This window comes from Ascaphus truei, chromosome 10, assembly GCF_040206685.1.
Source record: "Ascaphus truei isolate aAscTru1 chromosome 10, aAscTru1.hap1, whole genome shotgun sequence".
NCBI lineage: Eukaryota > Metazoa > Chordata > Amphibia > Anura > Ascaphidae > Ascaphus > Ascaphus truei.
The window spans coordinates 1144944-1162822 of record NC_134492.1 but is presented as its reverse complement, the minus strand read 5'-3'; the positions used below and the strand labels follow the sequence as shown (position 1 = coordinate 1162822).

Sequence of the window (17879 nt, the reverse complement as noted above, 5' to 3'; positions counted from 1 at the left end):
CGCTTTTTCCTCCACAATATCACTAAAATATGCCTGTTCCTCTGTTGCTCGACTGCTAAAACTCTGACTCAGGCCCTCATTCTCTCCCGTCTTGATTACTGTAACCTCCTGCTGTCCGGCCTTCCTGCCTCTCACCTGTCTCCCCTACAATCTATCCTAAACGCTGCTGCCATAATCACTCTGCTCTTTCCTAAATCTGTCTCCGGGTCTCCCCTGCTGAAATCCCTCTCCTGGCTTCCGATCAAATCCCGCATCTCACACTCCATTCTCCTCCTCACTTTTAAAGCTTTACACTCTTCTGCCCCTCCTTACATCTCAGCCCTAATTTCTCGCTATGCACCATCCCGACTCTTGCGTTTTGCTCAAGGATGTCTTCTTTCTACCCCCTTTGTATCTAAAGCCCTCTCCCGCCTTAAACCTCTTTCACTGACTGCCCCGCACCTCTGGAATACCCTTCCCCTCAATACCCGACTAGCACACTCACTATCCACCTTTAAGACTCACCTTAAGACACACTTGCTTAAAGAAGCATATGAATAGCACTGTGGATATACTGAACACATGATACATAAGCTTGGCCCCCTGCAGACGCACTTACCAGAATGCCCTCCTACTGTCTCTGTACGTTCTCCCTACCTACCAATTAGACTGTAAGCTCCTCGGAGCAGGGACTCCTCTTCCTTAAAGTTATGTTTATGTCTGAAGCAGTTATTCCCATGATCTGTTATTTATTTTATCTGTTATTTATTTGATTACCACGTGTATTACTACTGTGACGCGCTATGTACATTAATGGCGCTATATAAATAAAGACATACAATACAATAAAAACACGCATTGCATTAATAGTTACCAACACGCTCATATTATCCAAGATGCATCTGTCCAGGTTTCCTCCGTAACATAACCACACACACACACACACACACACACACACCAAAAGGACTGCTACTGGGCATGACCAAATGTATACAACTAATGACAAAAAGCCCCAATGCTACATCCAATATGACAAAAATCATAGTTAAATACTTTTAACTGTTTGTCTTCTCATAAGGGCCAAGTCCCGCTGCGCGCTACTCACCATTACCTTGTAGCCTCACGATCCGGTCCCAGTCCCTCCTCACTGCCAACTGACTACGTGCTGTGACGCGTCAGCCAGCAGGGGATACACGAGGATTGTGTTCCCGTGCGGCGACGCGTCACATGGTACGCGAAGGGGCCAATCATAGACTGGCTCTCATCAACCAATGGCAAGCCAGCTAGTGCTAGCCAATGGGAGCACATTATTTTCAAACCCGGAAGAGGGAAAAACTTGTGTTTGAAAACAGCAGATTACATTGCTTTCAAACCATTCAGCTTGTAGGTTGCTTGCAGTTTGCTGCTAGCTTTATTTATTTAATTTATTATCTATTATAGTTATATATTCTATTTATTATAGTTATTTATTTGTTATATCTGTTTAGTATAGTTATTTATAATAGCTATTTATTATAATTTATTATATTTATTTATTATATCTGTTCACTATAGTTATTTATATTTATTTACTTAGGAACATGGATAGCTCTAGCATAGAACAGCTGATTTCGGAGGTATATAAGCGTGATCCTCCTTGGAATCAGAAGATCAAGGACTACCATGACCCTTACCTGGCCAGGAAATTGTGGAGCGAGATTGGAGAAATAATGTCCTGTGAAAGTAAGTAAATATGAAATTAAACTGCGAGATCCCGCCATCCCCATCAGAACCTCCATCCCCATCAGAACCTCCATCCCCATCAGAACCGCCATCCCCATCAGAACCTCCATCCCCATCAGAACCTCCATCCCCATCAGAACCTCCATCCCCATCAGAACCTCCATCCCCATCAGAACCTCCATCCCCATCAGAACCTCCATCCCCATCAGAACCTCCATCCAAGAAAAGGAAGCCGAATACCGATTATAAAAAAAATTAATAGCTCTAGAAGAAAATAAAATTTCCATGTTATCCAATGCATTTAATGAACCACCACCTGTTGAAGAATGTGAAGACTTATTTTTTTTTTTTAGAAGTCTACTACCACTGATCAAGACTTTTGATCCGATCAAGAAATTATCAGTGCAAAATCAAATTAACATGGTTGTGGTGAATGAGATGCAAGACAATTAAGTATGTTTGCAGTTTATAGTGCACGCAACTTACATTTTTTATGTATGTATGTTTTTATACCACAAATGTTAAACCACCACCAACTCCTCCCTAAGGTTAATAAAGTTTATTTTTGATTCTCAACATTTTGTCGTTTATTATGATGTTTAATGCTAAAGGTAATAGCGTGAAGGATAGAGGGCAATAGGAGGACAGGATAGCGGGCGTATGAGAGGGCAGGATAGCGGGCGTATGAGAGGGCATGGGACATAAAGGTGATTTATAAAGAACACAATATTTAAAATCAAATATGTTTTATTGAACTTTTCAGGATAGGGGTACATACTTATGAGCGTAAAAAAAATACAGGATGCCAACATAATTTTTAAGTTAAGTGCAAGGCACTTAGAAAACAAAGGGAGGATTAGGGAGTGATCACAGGGCCACACTAATTGAGTAAAGTGATAAAGTATATAATAATAATGGTAATTGTAAATGTGGGTGCAAACTGTGAACTGATAAGTGAATCAGGCAAAAAGAGGGGGAGGGGGAACACAAAATGAATGAGTCCCCTAAAGAATTCACTAACTGCACACCTACATAATGTAAAATCTAACTTTTAATAAATTTACTTAAAACATATATTACCAAACGTGGTGTACTATGAGTTTTTAAAAAAAATGAATTAAATGGACAATATCGTGCATCCCTGTCAATAAATGTATGATTGTACAAACCCAGATGCAATATTCCTTGGGTTTGACAGGACAGTGGATGCTGTAAGTCAGGGTATTAACCCCTCTGGAGTTAGTATGCAGACTGTAGGTAACCGTATCCTACTCAGTGAGCCTTTAACTGGTCAAAGATCCAGCAATCCTGCAATGATATATATAGCAGCAAACACCTATAGTTGTATTGACTGCATATGCTTGAAAGGTGACGCTGACACAGGCACAATCAATCGAGAATAACCCTCAGTATAGTTAAGCTAGGACTCACAGTACCATTGACATAGAGTTACCCAGCAGGGAGGCTCTAATTGTGCATATATCATGTATTGTATGTAGCAGGGAGGCAGGCTCACTGCCTGTTGTTATATTTATCCAGCTAATGCCGTCTGCATAAATAGAGCCAGGAGACTTAAGAGCACTACATTAAAACCAGCTCCAAGTAGGAGACTGACACAACTGCGCGTCCAACGCGCGTTTCCCTCCCGCAAAGGAGCTTCTTCAGGGACAATTATTGCTGGATCTTTGACCAGTTAAAGGCTCACTGAGTAGGATACGGTTACCTACAGTCTGCATACTAACTCCAGAGGGGTTAATACCCTGACTTACAGCATCCACTGTCCTGTCAAACCCAAGGAATATTGCATCTGGGTTTGTATAATCATACATTTATTGACAGGGATGCACGATATTGTCCATTTAATTCATTTTTTTTTTAAACTCATAGTACACTACGTTTGGTAATATATGTTTTAAGTAAATTTATTAAAAGTTAGATTTTACATTATGTAGGTGTGCAGTTAGTGAATTCTTTAGGGGACTCATTCATTTTGTGTTCCCCCTCCCCCTCTTTTTGCCAAGTGCAATGCACTACACAATATTTTGCCATGGGATAGCTCCGTCACCATTAAAATAATCCCTGAATGAGTCACAAATGGTTTTTGAAATGTTCCCAGTTGAACTATTTGCCCGACTTCTCACCAGCTGTGTACTGGGGACATGCGCCACATCCACTGATGATACGTCACAAGGACCTTCCAAATCAATTACAATATTATGTAATACAGTAACACATTGCACAATACGCTTTGCATTTGGCACTGATGTTTCTATAGATTTTAAAAGCAATCTCCATTTCGCTGTCATAATCCCAAAGACGCACTACACACAGCGTCTCGCTCTGGAAAGTCTATAATTTAAAATGTCTCTTTCTTTTGTTAGTCCTTGCCGACTGTATGGCTTCATGAGGTATTGTAGCAACGGATAGGCCTCATCTACTAAAAGTACATGGGGTAACTTTGGGGTATTTCGTCTCAACGGTAAACTTTTCTCCAAAGGCAACGGTAATTTCTTTTCTTCTATAAACCGATAAAGTGATGAGGCTTTAAAGACCTCACCATCGCTTTGCTTTCCAAATTCTCCAATGTCAATGGCAATAAATTTACAATTTGCGTCTGCAACACCTTGCAAAACAATGGAATGGTAATGTTTATAATTGAAATACACGGTGCCTGAATTTTGGGGTTGCTTCATACGGATATGTTTTCCATCAATACAGCCAATGCAATTTGGAAAATTCCATTTGCTGTAAAATTCGCTTGCCACCATACTCAAGCTTTCAACGCTTGGAAAAGGCATATGAACATCCCTGAAAGTACAGTATATAGCATTGCTTGTCTCGTAGATAATTCTTGCCACTGTAGTTTTCCCCATCCGAAATGAGAATGAGCATGAGCCTTTCTTCTCCGCGAATTGTGCGACAAAAATTCGTCTGGATAGGGGTGATTTTGTAATTTATCTTTTCCAAAATATAATCAAATGTAGTTATTGTCATTCTCATGTATTCAAAAAAAATCTTTTGTACTTACGCAGTACTGGGTACAAGGTTGAAAATTCGCCATGTGATGCACGATGGCGATTTATTTCGTGCACGTTGGTTTCCCGCTCATCCAATAACATGGATTTGATGTACACACTGTCCATAAGCAGTAAAATTGCAATCTTCTTTAATTTTACTTGCCTTGAGAGCGCCATGTTGGGTGCTCGTGTGTGGGGCTGCTGCAGTGCTGTGAGCCCTGCTTTGTTTTTGCTTTGGCCCTGCCCCCGTCATGGCCGCGCCCCCCCCCCGACCCATTTGCCCCCCCACCCCCGCTTGCAAAAATGCTCCTTTTGGACCGCAGAAAGCCTCAAGTGCCTGTCCACGCGCCGCCTGTCTGCAGTGCGGGCGCGTGGTCCGAGGCAGCGGGGCCTTAGCCTAAGAAAGGGTCATTTAATTAAACTATTTGGCCAAAGTGTTATAAGCCTGTAGCCACGTCACAGCATGACCACTGTGCAGGTCCTAACACTACCTGTGAGTATTCTTATTTATCGAGATGGGGGGAATAGGGGAGAGAGGGTGGGTGAACCCTGCTCAGCTGATGATTGAGGGAGGCGACACTAGAAGTGGTGCTATCTGGGACATGGATCGGGAGAAAAAGAAATCCCTAATGATGCACTCACTAATATGATTAGTGATTAGTGATATTATGACTAATATGATTAGTGATTAGTGATATTATGACTAATATGATTAGTGATTAGTGATATTATGACTAATATGATTAGTGATTAGTGATATTATGACTAATATGATTAGTGATTAGTGATATTATGACTAATATGATTAGTGATTAGTGATATTATGACTAATATGATTAGTGATTAGTGATATTATGACTAATATGATTAGTGATTAGTGATATTATGACTAATATGATTAGTGATTAGTGATATTATGACTAATATGATTAGTGAGTGCATCATTAGGGATTTCTTTTTCTCCCTGTTCCCTATTTTTATTTACCGCCGGAATGGAGGGAGGAATGTCCCAATAGACCAGTCTTCCACAGGTGCATGAAAATCCTGCTACTTAAAAAGTGGGGAGCAGTGAGATGAAACCCAGCGAGGAGGGGTCATTAACTACTATGATATGGAGTGGTGGGTGTTGGGTCAGAGCTTGCAGGGATTGTGTGTTAGTGAACACCCTCCTCCCTGAGTGTAAGCTCACTCCTCCCCACTTTTTAAGTAGCCTGGAATCTGTCACAGTTGTGTTAGCAATAGCTGGATCAGTAGCAATAACATTAATTTGGGGTTTGCGGAACAAATATTTTCTAGCACTGGGTGCACAGTAATACAGATTGGGAACCGCTAGTTTAGGCAATAGACTTGTTCCCTCTTCAACAAAACTGGATTTGATTTCTGTTTGCACCCTACAAACAGCTGTAACGTCCTGCAACTGAAGAGCAAGCGCAATCTAGTGTCAGGCCACAAACAGATGGAGGTATTTTATTGTAACCACATGCATGCCCAGGCTTTGTGTGCCAGCAGACATCAGGAAACCACTTATCTGTTTTCAACATGAGTTGGATTGATTTCTTTCCCAGTCAAAAGGTCAAACACTTTGCAATGATCAGAAAGAGAACATTTGCTCCGGTTTGTTTCAAACTTATTATCCCAAAAGTAAAGTTTTGGTTTCCTTATGTGGTTTATAATCCTCTTTTCGTTGATATAGCCAGCTAACCTTACTCTGGCTTCCGGTACATTTTAACAATCTTTTTGAAGGTATTCTATTACAAGGGAAGGGATGAGGTTGGAGGTTACGACACTAAATGAATGCTACTGCAGAAAAGAAAAACAACACCCCGACAAATGAAAAAGTTGAATCTGGACACGAGTGGCTTACAAAAAAAGTCTATTCTTGGTAATGCGAGAAACTAAACTGCCAAACAGGAATGGGTGAGCAATGTCAAATCAGAGATTTTATTATTAGAAAGCTGTCCAACAACAAAAAAAGGTGTTCGGCTCGTGCATAATGCGTGTTCCCTCCAACGCAAGGGATATCAAAAGCCTGAGAAAAAGTGCTGTCCCTCCCAACTGGTACACACCATCTAATGGCACTTGCAAGAGAAACTATTTTCATGCAATATTTTTTCTAATGCAAATTTCATAACCAAAAATCATCTTATTTTGGTAAGTAGTAAAGGAAATAGAGAATTACAAAAAGGAAGTTCTCTCTGCACTGCTCACAAATTTTGTTTACAAGTGTCATTTATTTTTCTTCCGGAGCTGTCCTGTGAGACCACGACGTCTGGTCCCTCAGAGATGAAGGACTTTGCCAGATAGACATGAACTGGGAATGGGGTTAGAGCTTGCTCTGGTGACTGATAGAAAGCAGCAACGTCACCTAGACATAAACGTCACAGCTTTCTACTGGTGGCTGTCACGTACGTCACACCTGTGAGCACGGGACAAGGGTTAATACACAGCTCTTTAGCTGGCCCACTTTTCACCTTCCGCAAAGGTCCCTCAAATGATCACTATCTCCCTTTATTCCACCCTTATATTCCATCTAACACGAACAACACACTTGTGAGCACGAGACAGATATGCAACTAAGGTTAATACACACGGCGAAACTAGCCAACTCACCTTTTTCCTGCGCAAGATCCTTCAAATTAGGTCATAGTTACCCTGTACTCGATAGCGATCATATATATCCACTGTCACCACTCAAGAAATATCAAATATGAAATTTGCAAAGTCCACAGTCCCTGTTTATTAATGAAAAAACTATGCACTTATCACTAAAATCTGTTGTAACAAAAATGTATCCAAAAATATAAATACTTTATAAAGTGTGCAACCAGTTAAATCAGAGCCCAAAGCATCAGATATTAAAGTTTGGCTTATATACACAGTGCTTAGATTACAGAAAAAGATGATTACAAGAACATACAGTTACTGTACAATAAATGAAGTTTCTTTAAATAAAAGGATAAACATAAAACAGTACGTTACCATGTCGTAGGTCCTTTCCCAGAGAGGTCACTGGAGCAGAAGAAAGTTCACGTGTTCTGACCCCAAAACAAACCTCTGCTGAATTGTAACTCATAATTAAAAAGAAGGGCTTTATATTCTAACTCCTCTTTATTGAGAACGACATAAGCCCCCCACCCCTTTCATCAGCCACAGAGTTTACAGTTGTACAATTAAAAAAAAAAAATCATCTTTTGCGACGTTTAAAAGTCTGACTGAATATAGAAACACTTATAACTTAATTTCTATAATACTTAGACAGACGTGAGTCATATCAATAGATTCAGATGAGTTTGCTGAATGTAACAATAATCATTTTGACTGGCTTACCCCTAAATTTGAGCTACAAATGCATATCTGCCCCTTGCCACCTCCGAAACATCAAGTGTTTGACCTTATTGCATTTGTCTCCTTGTAAAGATTACAAATATCTAAACGTTATTCTTCAGAATAGATCTAATCCCATGATATTCTATATTAAATATAACCCTCAGATAAAGTGGTGACCTGTTTGTCACCTCTCCCTGGGATGCACAGGGGATATATCAAGAATGTAAGGATTTCGTTGAGGCAGAGAACTCAGGACCTGGCTATCGTCCACAGCTTTCTAAACTGTACATACTCTGTCATTAAACAATTACTGTATTTTTAACATAATTTCTAACCAACATTAACCCCTGAACTACCAAACTGATTAAAATACTTAATATCCCCCACCCTTTTAATTACAGTGGCCCCAGCATCAAGGCTTACCTTTTTATCTAATTTCCTTTAACTACAAAGTCCATTTTACCTGGAGCCAGGAGGAACGAAACCAACGTAATTTCCAAAGGGATAACTGCTTTAACTCTTTGGGTGCCTGTCACGGGAGACCAGCACTTTTAACACCTTAATACCCGGATCCTTTGATTGAGCAAAGCGGTAAAATAAATTGTGATTTATTTACAGAAATGAACATACACACATTGGTTAACAAAAAACACTTGAAATACACTTCCTGGGACGGGGTAAAACGAAATCTTCTATTCCCAAACAAAATCTTTAGAAATAAAGTCTATAGGCGCAATTTTTGCAGGAGCGGGGTTTGTGCGCAAACAGAGCCGAAAACAGTCTTTGGACAGTGGCACCTCCCGCAACCGCTGTTTCTCCGTCGGAGCTGCTTCCTTCGTTCTACCGCCGTAGAATTGGTTCTGGAATCCTTAGTTCTTACGAACTCTTGACTTGGGTTACGATGGTAAGAAGTTTAAAAAGTCAAGCTTAGATGGAACCTTCACTGCATGATGAACCTGCCTCCAGACCGGCTGCAGGGATTGTTATGCAGTAAGAACCCCTATCTTTAACCTCTGCAGCCAATCTCTCCGTGAGAACAAATATTCCCACCTATCCCAGAGTTGCCCATACTTTGCAAAACCTGGCAGAGGGCTTCATAGTTTGCTAAGGGCATGCGCGAACCTCACACCTTAGCTGCTTAGCATACCAGACCCGTCCCCCTTACCTGGCGACATTGTCTGAGCTGGCCGGACATCTGGCCCATTTGCCCGGACATTTACTATGATGGGGATACTTGCATTACCCCTCCCCACTTAACACCTTAGTCGGCCAAAGCTTTTTTACTCCGGACTTTTTCAGACATCTTGGCTCTGAGCCAACGGAGGTGTCTTAGAAGTCCGGGATAAATATGCGTCGCTTACCTCGCAGGAATTTCCTGCTATGCATTTCTAAAGTACAGTGATTACAAATTCAGTGTTTCCTCTGTTCTGGCCGTCTGAATGAAAACCCTTTTATGCATATACGGTTGTAACAATTAAAATAGGGGGACTTTCATTCACCAATTTTTTATATAACTTTATAAAAATTGCACTATAAACTTTTCCATAATTTGACCCAATCAGCACTCACAGCAAATCTCAGTGCGCTAGGAGCTTCCTAGCAGAAGTTAGCTACACGCCGCTTGCTATGCTGCGAGCTGCTGGGTTTTAAAACTATTTTTCCCTTATGTGGTTTTTCAGGGAAACACTACTATGGTTATATATTACGTTTAGAAATGACATTATTCTCGCCACCTTATACCTGGAGGAAGACACACAGACATTTTTATTAAAATCAGTGTTACTGCCACTACTGGGTTGCAGAGCTGGCAATCTACAATTCCCCAATATGGCTCAGGGGCTCCCAGCTGGGCATAATACCTTTATTATTGGCCTGGGTACCCCTTCACCGCCACAGTGCCCTATGGATACAACTACTATGCCATGGGGTCTGGCATTCAAAGGGCCCCATGACGTAGTAGCTATGCCATAAAGGCCCTTTTTTTAGGGGAGCTCACGTTGCACACTCCAGAACCTACTCCCCTTCCGTTACATCATCAGTGACTGAGCGAACATGTTATTCACCTGCAGCCCCCTGTCACTTGAAGGTTTAAGGTGAAAGTGTATTGAGTGGACCAAGAGCTTCGCAATTATAGTTTTTAATCTCTGATAAATTATAAAGAGCAGCACCCTCTGCTGGATCTTTGTATTCCCCTTCACTATTTTGTGCACCAACAGATAAATACTGGAGCTAGGAAAGACGTCTCATATAGGCTAATGGGGCATTTATTTACCTGCTCCTGATTGCAACAGTAACAATGCTCAGGGCGAAAAAGAAAAGTGAAGACAAAATAGATAATCATTCTTTTCAACTATTCACTCTGTAACTTTCATATCAGAGGAGACGTTTGAGGTCTCAAAACCACATAAATACTAAAATATAAGTATAACTTTCATGCTAGTACCATAAACAAACTTGCAAATAAATAAACAAAAATATTTATGAAGAGATAAAAAATATATATTTTTTCTAGTGTATGAACACAAATCTTTCTTATGGCCTCTTAAAACGAGTCCTTTTCTGGTACCACCTAATCGCCTATTTTCAAAACTAAGTTGAACATTAATGTAGTATTTTGTTTTTGTGGCAGTCCTAATAAAAGTCTTTTCTGTCCCCCTTGGTAATCCCTGATTATATGAGCAATTATTCTCCACTTAAAAAATGCTGCCGTCAGCAAGACGAGTACAAAAAATGCAACCTCGAAAAGATACAACTTAAAGATGCATCGCAGGGGTTGAAGAATGTGAACTTAAAATGTTGTTTATAACAACCATGGCATGAAGCCTGGAGCATAACTGATCATTTGCACCGCACTTTGTACTGTTAAGGAACACAATCCTTTTAGCTGGATTGACCCTGGACAGAGACCTGTTTATCAATGCATTGCAGGTCCCTCCCGTAGTAATGGGATCAATGACAGTCACATTACACCCATGAAACAATAGAACTAGGGGCAATATGCTAATTTTACGAAACAATGCTGAGCATATTATATGCTAAATCATATAGTACATACCTCCTTCTCATGCTGACAGGGGTCTTCCTGTACACATTTCAGATTTATAATGTGCACCTCTTGGGGGTGAGTAGCGGTTCCTTTGCTTGCACAGCCAGATAAAATTGTGAAACTCTCCAGCAAGGCTTGGACAGGGTGAGATTCAGTGACGGGTGATAGCACACATTGAGCTTCAGGTATGGGACCTACCAGCAAGAAAGAAGAAACCGCTCATTATGTATACTCTGAGCAAGGCCAGGTGTTCTTTACATTTTACTGAATTATACAGTTATTTTTAAGAGACCATCAAATTAATTTGAGCCACAAAAGGAGAGCCCGCCTAAGAAGTACAATCCCCGTGTGAGGAGTCGCCTGGTAAGGAAAGGAGCATCATTAGAACCGTTTGGGTTTTCTTATCATTTGTCACCTTGAGCATCAGAAATGAAAAAGCAAAATGCCAGATTTTTTGCTTAGGGACTATTCTTTTACATTCCCCAGTGCAAGTAGTGTCACAACTTAAAGAATTGCCTGACAAAGTCATTCACATCTCTGTTACATCTGATGGGTCCCGTGTTGAAATAAATTAGTATCTTCCTGTAAATCTGCAGCAAATGACAAGAACGCAAACTAGGCGATGCCCCATCATGCCCGATCCTCCTGCTTTACTAGGAGAGGGCAAGTGAGGACGAGGGGGAAGGGGACCAGTGAGGGGGATCAGTGAGGGCGAGGGGGATCAGTGAGGGCGAGGGGGATCAGTGAGGGCGAGGGGGATCAGTGAGGGCGAGGGGGATCAGTGAGGGCGAGGGGGAAGGAGACCAGTGAGGGGGATCAGTGAGGGCGAGGGGGATCAGTGAGGGCGAGGGGGATCAGTGAGGGCGAGGGGGGATCAGTGAGGGCGAGGGGGGAGGGGACCAGTGAGGGGGATCAGTGAGGGCAAGGGTGAGTGCGATCAGTGAGGGCGAGGGGGGATCAGTGAGGGTGAGGGAGGATCGGCGAGGGGGATCAGTGAGGGCAAGGGGTGATCAGTGAGGGCAAGGGGGAGGGGACCAGTGAGGGGGATCAGTGAGGGCGAGGGGGGAGGGGACCAGTGAGGGGGATCAGTGAGGGCGAGGGTGATCAGTGAGTGCGATCAGTGAGGGCGAGCGGGATCAGTGAGGGCGAGCGGGATCAGTGAGGGCGAGGGTGATCAGTGAGGGGGATCAGTGAGGGCAAGTGTGAGTGCGATCAGTGAGGGCGAGCGGGATCAGTGAGGGCGAGGGGGATCAGTGAGGGCGAGGGGGGATCAGTGAGGGCGAGGGGGATCAGTGAGGGCGAGGGGGGATCAGTGAGGGGGATCAGTGAGGGCGAGCGGGATCAGTGTGTGTCAAAGATACACACCGACACAGAGTCACTGACGGAATATATGTGGGGAGGAAAAAAAAAATTTGGCTCCTAAAAAGTCTATCTGGCTCCCAAGTTTTTAAAATTGCTGTCCACCCCGGCTGACCCAAGGCAGCACGCTGGCAGCTGGACCCCCCAGAAGAATTAGGTAAAGGTTCTAACTTGCCAGCCCAGGTGATTCCCTAAAATGCGACCCTCATCCTGCAGCATAGCGGCCTCATGCCATCACGACAGCATGTGGCGTCATGTTCCCATGGCAATGCATCGGCATGCGATGACGGGTTGCCATGACAATGCGACACTGCAGGAGGTGGGCTACTACAGAGAAGGTAAACCGACCACCCCGCCTCCCTACAGAGACACACACACCTCTCTTGCCTCGGGATTGGTCCAGGGGCCCTCACTCCCTCCTTTGGCGAAAGTTGGATCCCAGTGCCCAGGGACCCCCGAAGACACCTGGCACAAGGGAGCCGCCTTGCCCTTAGGCCGGCCCTGCGTTACCCGTGCTATGATATTAAACAACGTAAGCAAAGAATATGCAGTATTCTGTCTGTATATCAACACAACTGAAAAAAATGTGTTTTGACGCACAGCGACAATTTTGCTTCAAAATAGTTTTAAATGCACCACTGGTTGCTCCAGTTTTCACATATGGTGCAGATTTTTAAACAAGTTAATGTTACCTCAGGATTATTTGACCCAGGTGTAAAGGAGAAAGTCACGCACAGAGGCGCACAATGTGTTCTCAATGTGTGCACAATCTGAAACTTCTCCTTTTGAATCTCCCAAAAAATACGCTGGGCATTTGGCACAAAAACTGGAACAAAGTCCTTGATACATTGACTCAATGGCGAGCAACAGAAAAATGATGCAACTTGCAGCAATTTCACTCTAAAATGGCCTAAGCACACAGGGGCCTGTTCTTTACAACTCTCTCTAGAAATAATATAATTAGAACTCAATCACAAATGCTACAAAGTCATTACATCTACAGATGTATTACATTTCCAAAGAAAGTCTCATGTTAGTTGGCAACATTGTCTTTTTTAATGTCATTCTTGCCTAGCAAGTAGGAAACCTATGCTAGCAATGCACATTTTTAAACATAGGTGAGTGATAATATTTTAATAATGTATAGTATTATGTGGGCAGTGAGTATTTTTAATGGACCAACATACAGTTGTGTAAAAAAGAAAGTGCACCCTCTTTGAATTCTATGGTTTTACATATCAGGACATAATAACAATCATCTGTTCCTTAGCAGGTCTTAAAAGGAGGTAAATACAACCTCAGATGAACAACAACACGTGACATATTACATTGTGTCATGATTTATTTAGCAAAAATAAAGCCAAAATTGAGAAGCTATGTGTGAAAAACTAAGTACACCCTTACTGCTTCCATAGGAATTAAGATGCTAAGTAGCAGACAAGTGCTGCTAATCAAAGCCCTTGATTAATTGATCATCAGCAAGTGTGATCACCTCTATAAAAGCCGAAGTTTTAGCAGTTTGCTGGTCTGGAGCATTCAGGTGTGTGTTAACACAATGCCAAGGAGGAAAGACATCAGCAATGACCTTAGAGAAGAAATTGTTGCTGCCCATCAATCTGGGAAGGGTCATAAGGCCATTTCCAAACAATTTAAAGTCCATCATTCTACAGTAAGAAAGATTATTCAAAAGTGGAAAACATTAAAGACAATTGCCAATGTTCCCAGGAGTGGACGTCCCAGCAAATTCACCCCAAGGTCAGACCGTGCAATGCTCAGAGAAATTGCAAAAAAAACAATAGTTACATCTCAGACTCTACAGGCCTCAGTTAGCATGTTAAATGTTAAAGTTCATGACAGTACAATTAGAAAAAGACTGAACAAGTATGGTTTGTTTGGAAGGGTTGCCAGGAGAAAGCCTCTTCTCTCTAAAAAGAACATGGCAGCACGGCTTAGGTTTGCAAAGTTGCATCTGAACAAACCACAAGACTTCTGGAACAATGACCTTTGGACAGATGAAACCAAAGTGATGTTTGGCCATAATGCACAGCGCCACGTTTGGCGAAAACCAAACACAGTATATCAGAACAAACACCTCATACCAACAGTCAAGCACGGTGGTGGAGGGGTGATGATTTGGGCTTCTTTTGCAGCCACAGGGCCTGGGAACCTTGCAGTCATTGAGTCGACCATGAACTCCTCTGTATACCAAAGTATTCTAGAGTCAAATGTGAGGCCATCTGTCCGACAGCTAAAGCTTGGCCGAAATTGGGTCATGCAACAGGACAATGATCCCAAGCACATCAGCAAATCTACAACAGAATGGCAGAAAAAGAAAAGAATCAAGCTGTTGCAATGGCCCAGTCAAAGTCCAGACCTCAACCCGATTGAAATGCTGTGGCGGGACCTTAAGAGAGCTGTACATAAACAAATGCCCACAAACCTCAATGAACTGAAGCAAAGTTGTAAAGAAGAGTGGGCAAAAATTCCTCCACAACGATGTGAGAGACTGATAGTCATACAGAAAACGATTACTTCAAGTTATTGCTGCTAAAGGTGGTTCTACAAGCTATTGAATCATAAGGTATACTTAGTTTTTCAAACAAGGCTTCTCCATTTTGGCTTTATTTTTGATAAATAAATCATGACACGGTGTAATATGTCATGGGTTATTGTTCATCTGAGGTTGTAGTTACCGAATTTTTAGACCTGCTAAGGAACAGATGATTGTTATTATGTCCGGATATGTAAAACCATAGAATTCAAAGTGGGTGTACTTTCTTTTTCACACAACTGTAACAGTTTGTCATAGATATAGCTGGTGTGAGAACTCAATTCAAAGAGAAAGTGGAGTGAAAAAGATATTACTCAAAGAAAAGGTGTTCAGCGTGGATTTGGGAACCCGCCCCCCATTGACCCGTGTCGCCACCTTCTTCCTGCCGCTCTACATCTCCTTTGGAATCCCAGCATCAAATGACGCCGCGGACGTCATCAACGTGAAGGCGCACAGTGTCGTGTTGCCATGGTAATGCAATGGCATGACGTTGTGTTGCCATGGCAACGAGACGTCGTGTGACGTCACGTTGGAACGTCTTATGTGTCATTTGAAACTGGGATCCAAAGTAGACGGAGGGGGCGGCAGCTGACACAAGTGCATTCCCATTAGCGTCTCGTTGCCATGGTAACGCGATGGCATGACATCATGTTGCCATGGCAACGAGACACCGCGTGATACCATGTCCCGAGATGTCATTTGGATTTCTCCACTCGATCTCTTTAATGTTTAGGTTTAAAAATATGGTCAGTCTTGTATGTATACACCTTCCCCCACCCTGAAGCCCCTCCTTCCCCCTCATTTTTTCCTTTTGTACCCCAGCTATAAATGCATACAAGAATAAATCAGAGTTATAAAAATACCAGAAAATGAATGCCTTACAGAGGGAGCCTCATCAAGAGATTGTGGAGCGAAACTGGATCTCTCTCCTGGCTGATTCACTGTGTTATTTCATTTTTGGTGCCAAAATACAGAGTTGTGGCCACATGAAATTACTTGCAGTGCGTTTCAGTTTGTTTTTTCCCTGTATAAACATATGGTAGCTCAATGAACGTAAACGTATCATTGCTGCATGACTAAACTTACCCGTAAGAACAATGTAATCAACACGAATATCATATGGAATAGATTGCCTTCATTTTCAAAAGTTTGTACCATACGAAGGATAGAAGGCACATTTATATTACCGAGTGTGTTATGTGAAACGTTCTTTGACGTCAGTCCATCAACTCTTTTATTACAAGATTTCCTAAAGGAGACATTTTTCTCCAGCAATTGTTTTCTTTTACCCAGCGAAAAAAGTACTGTAGGTTCCACATAAGATACTCCCCGCAGGAACAGAGGCGTGATAAGGGGAAATCTGTACGAGTGCTGTTAAATGATTAGATGTTTCCAAATGCAGCAACATTTTAAAAACAAAGAATTCAGGATTTATGAAAAATACCCATTTGAAAGCCACACAGTTCTTTCTATTTGTGTTATTTTACTACATCCAAAAGACAAAGGAAATAAGTCTCTGATGCACGAGACCCAAGACTGCCAACTGAATTTAGCTGTACAATCTCAAATAGGTATGTCCCAAATTTACCCAGTCAAGACAGCAACATACCCAAATTGTCTGGATTTAGAGAGTCTGTGTACTGGAGATGTACAGGGAGGAGACGGCAGCCAAAAGGTAAGCAGGTGACCTGCTCATTACTCAAGAAAGAGCTAGGTCAGTGGTGAACGCAGGAACAATGTGTCAGACCCAGCTAAATGCAGTGTCACAAAAGATGTCATCAGTAATCACAAGTGTCCATGCTTCCCGTGTCTGGAAGTTGGTAACCCAGACCCGAGTTTATTAGTTGTACACAGTCAAACTTCCAGTGGAGTCCCTTATCTTCAAGACAAGGTTCCAACCAAGAACTTTATATGCCAATGTTAAAGACTTTATAGGTGTTATATAACTGGACCAACAGGAGGGTAATTCAAAAGGAAATTAGTTGATACTACAGGGGTTGCATCGCGGCTGGATCGGGGGGGGGAGGGGGAACAGTTGTCTTACTACAAACAATGATGAATACATTTCCCATTTGCCCCGTAAAGTCTGTAAACCCTAACAAATACATGACAACCGAGATGCACAGACAACTGCTGAGCAGAGAGGACGCGCAGCTAGAGAGATCTGGGCCCAAGGCCTATAATTCACATTACTCACCTTGTTATTCACCTTGATAAAAACACAGGCTTCACCTTTAAATACAAAAATCAGACAGCCCGGGTTTGTGGAACACCCAAGCGGCTTCATCACAAGCAACAAAGAGGGGAAATCACCATTTCCTTCCCCCCCTACAAAGGGTGCACCCTCCCCCTTCCCCACAGGCTCAATCAAGGGGAACTACCCTGGCAAGCAACCACTGATCAGAAACCCCTACCCAGAGGCCATAGCCAGCCACAGGACTCAACATAAGGCCTGACTCGGCCCTTGTGGAACTAGAGGAACACGGTTGGGCCTACATAATATCCTGGCTGCTTGATAAAACATACCCCTCATCACAAGCAGAGGGGACCCAAATCTGCACCCCTCACTTTCCAACAGGCTGCCTTGGAGAGTACTGCTGGGGCAGCTGAGGAGCTTAAAGGGGTTCTAACCGAAATAAAAAGACAACACATTAGGGGCATAGAGCAAAGTGAATAATCGCAAAAACAAAGAAAATTGCTCATACATGGGACCCGCCAAGATGTGCGTTTGAGCAAGATGTCTCGTGAATGAGGGGGCTTTAAATCAACTTAAAATATACCTCACCTGGACGATTGCGCCCTAATTCCTTTTTTTTTTTAAACTCGCCGACCATCAGCACCCATGCCAACCAAGCAGAAAAAAATACTACTGCCTCGC

At 42.4% G+C, this 17879-nt stretch overlaps 1 protein-coding gene across 1 annotated transcript in view; it reads right to left on the bottom strand.

Annotated features, from left to right (window-relative positions):
• TGFBR3 (transforming growth factor beta receptor 3) overlaps positions 1–17879 on the bottom strand; it is a 212765-nt gene that overhangs the window by 127795 nt on the left and 67091 nt on the right. The window contains exon 3 of the mRNA XM_075615548.1: positions 11101–11285. Within this exon, the coding sequence (XP_075471663.1) occupies positions 11101–11285 (185 nt within the window). The remainder of the gene's footprint in view (positions 1–11100; positions 11286–17879) is intronic.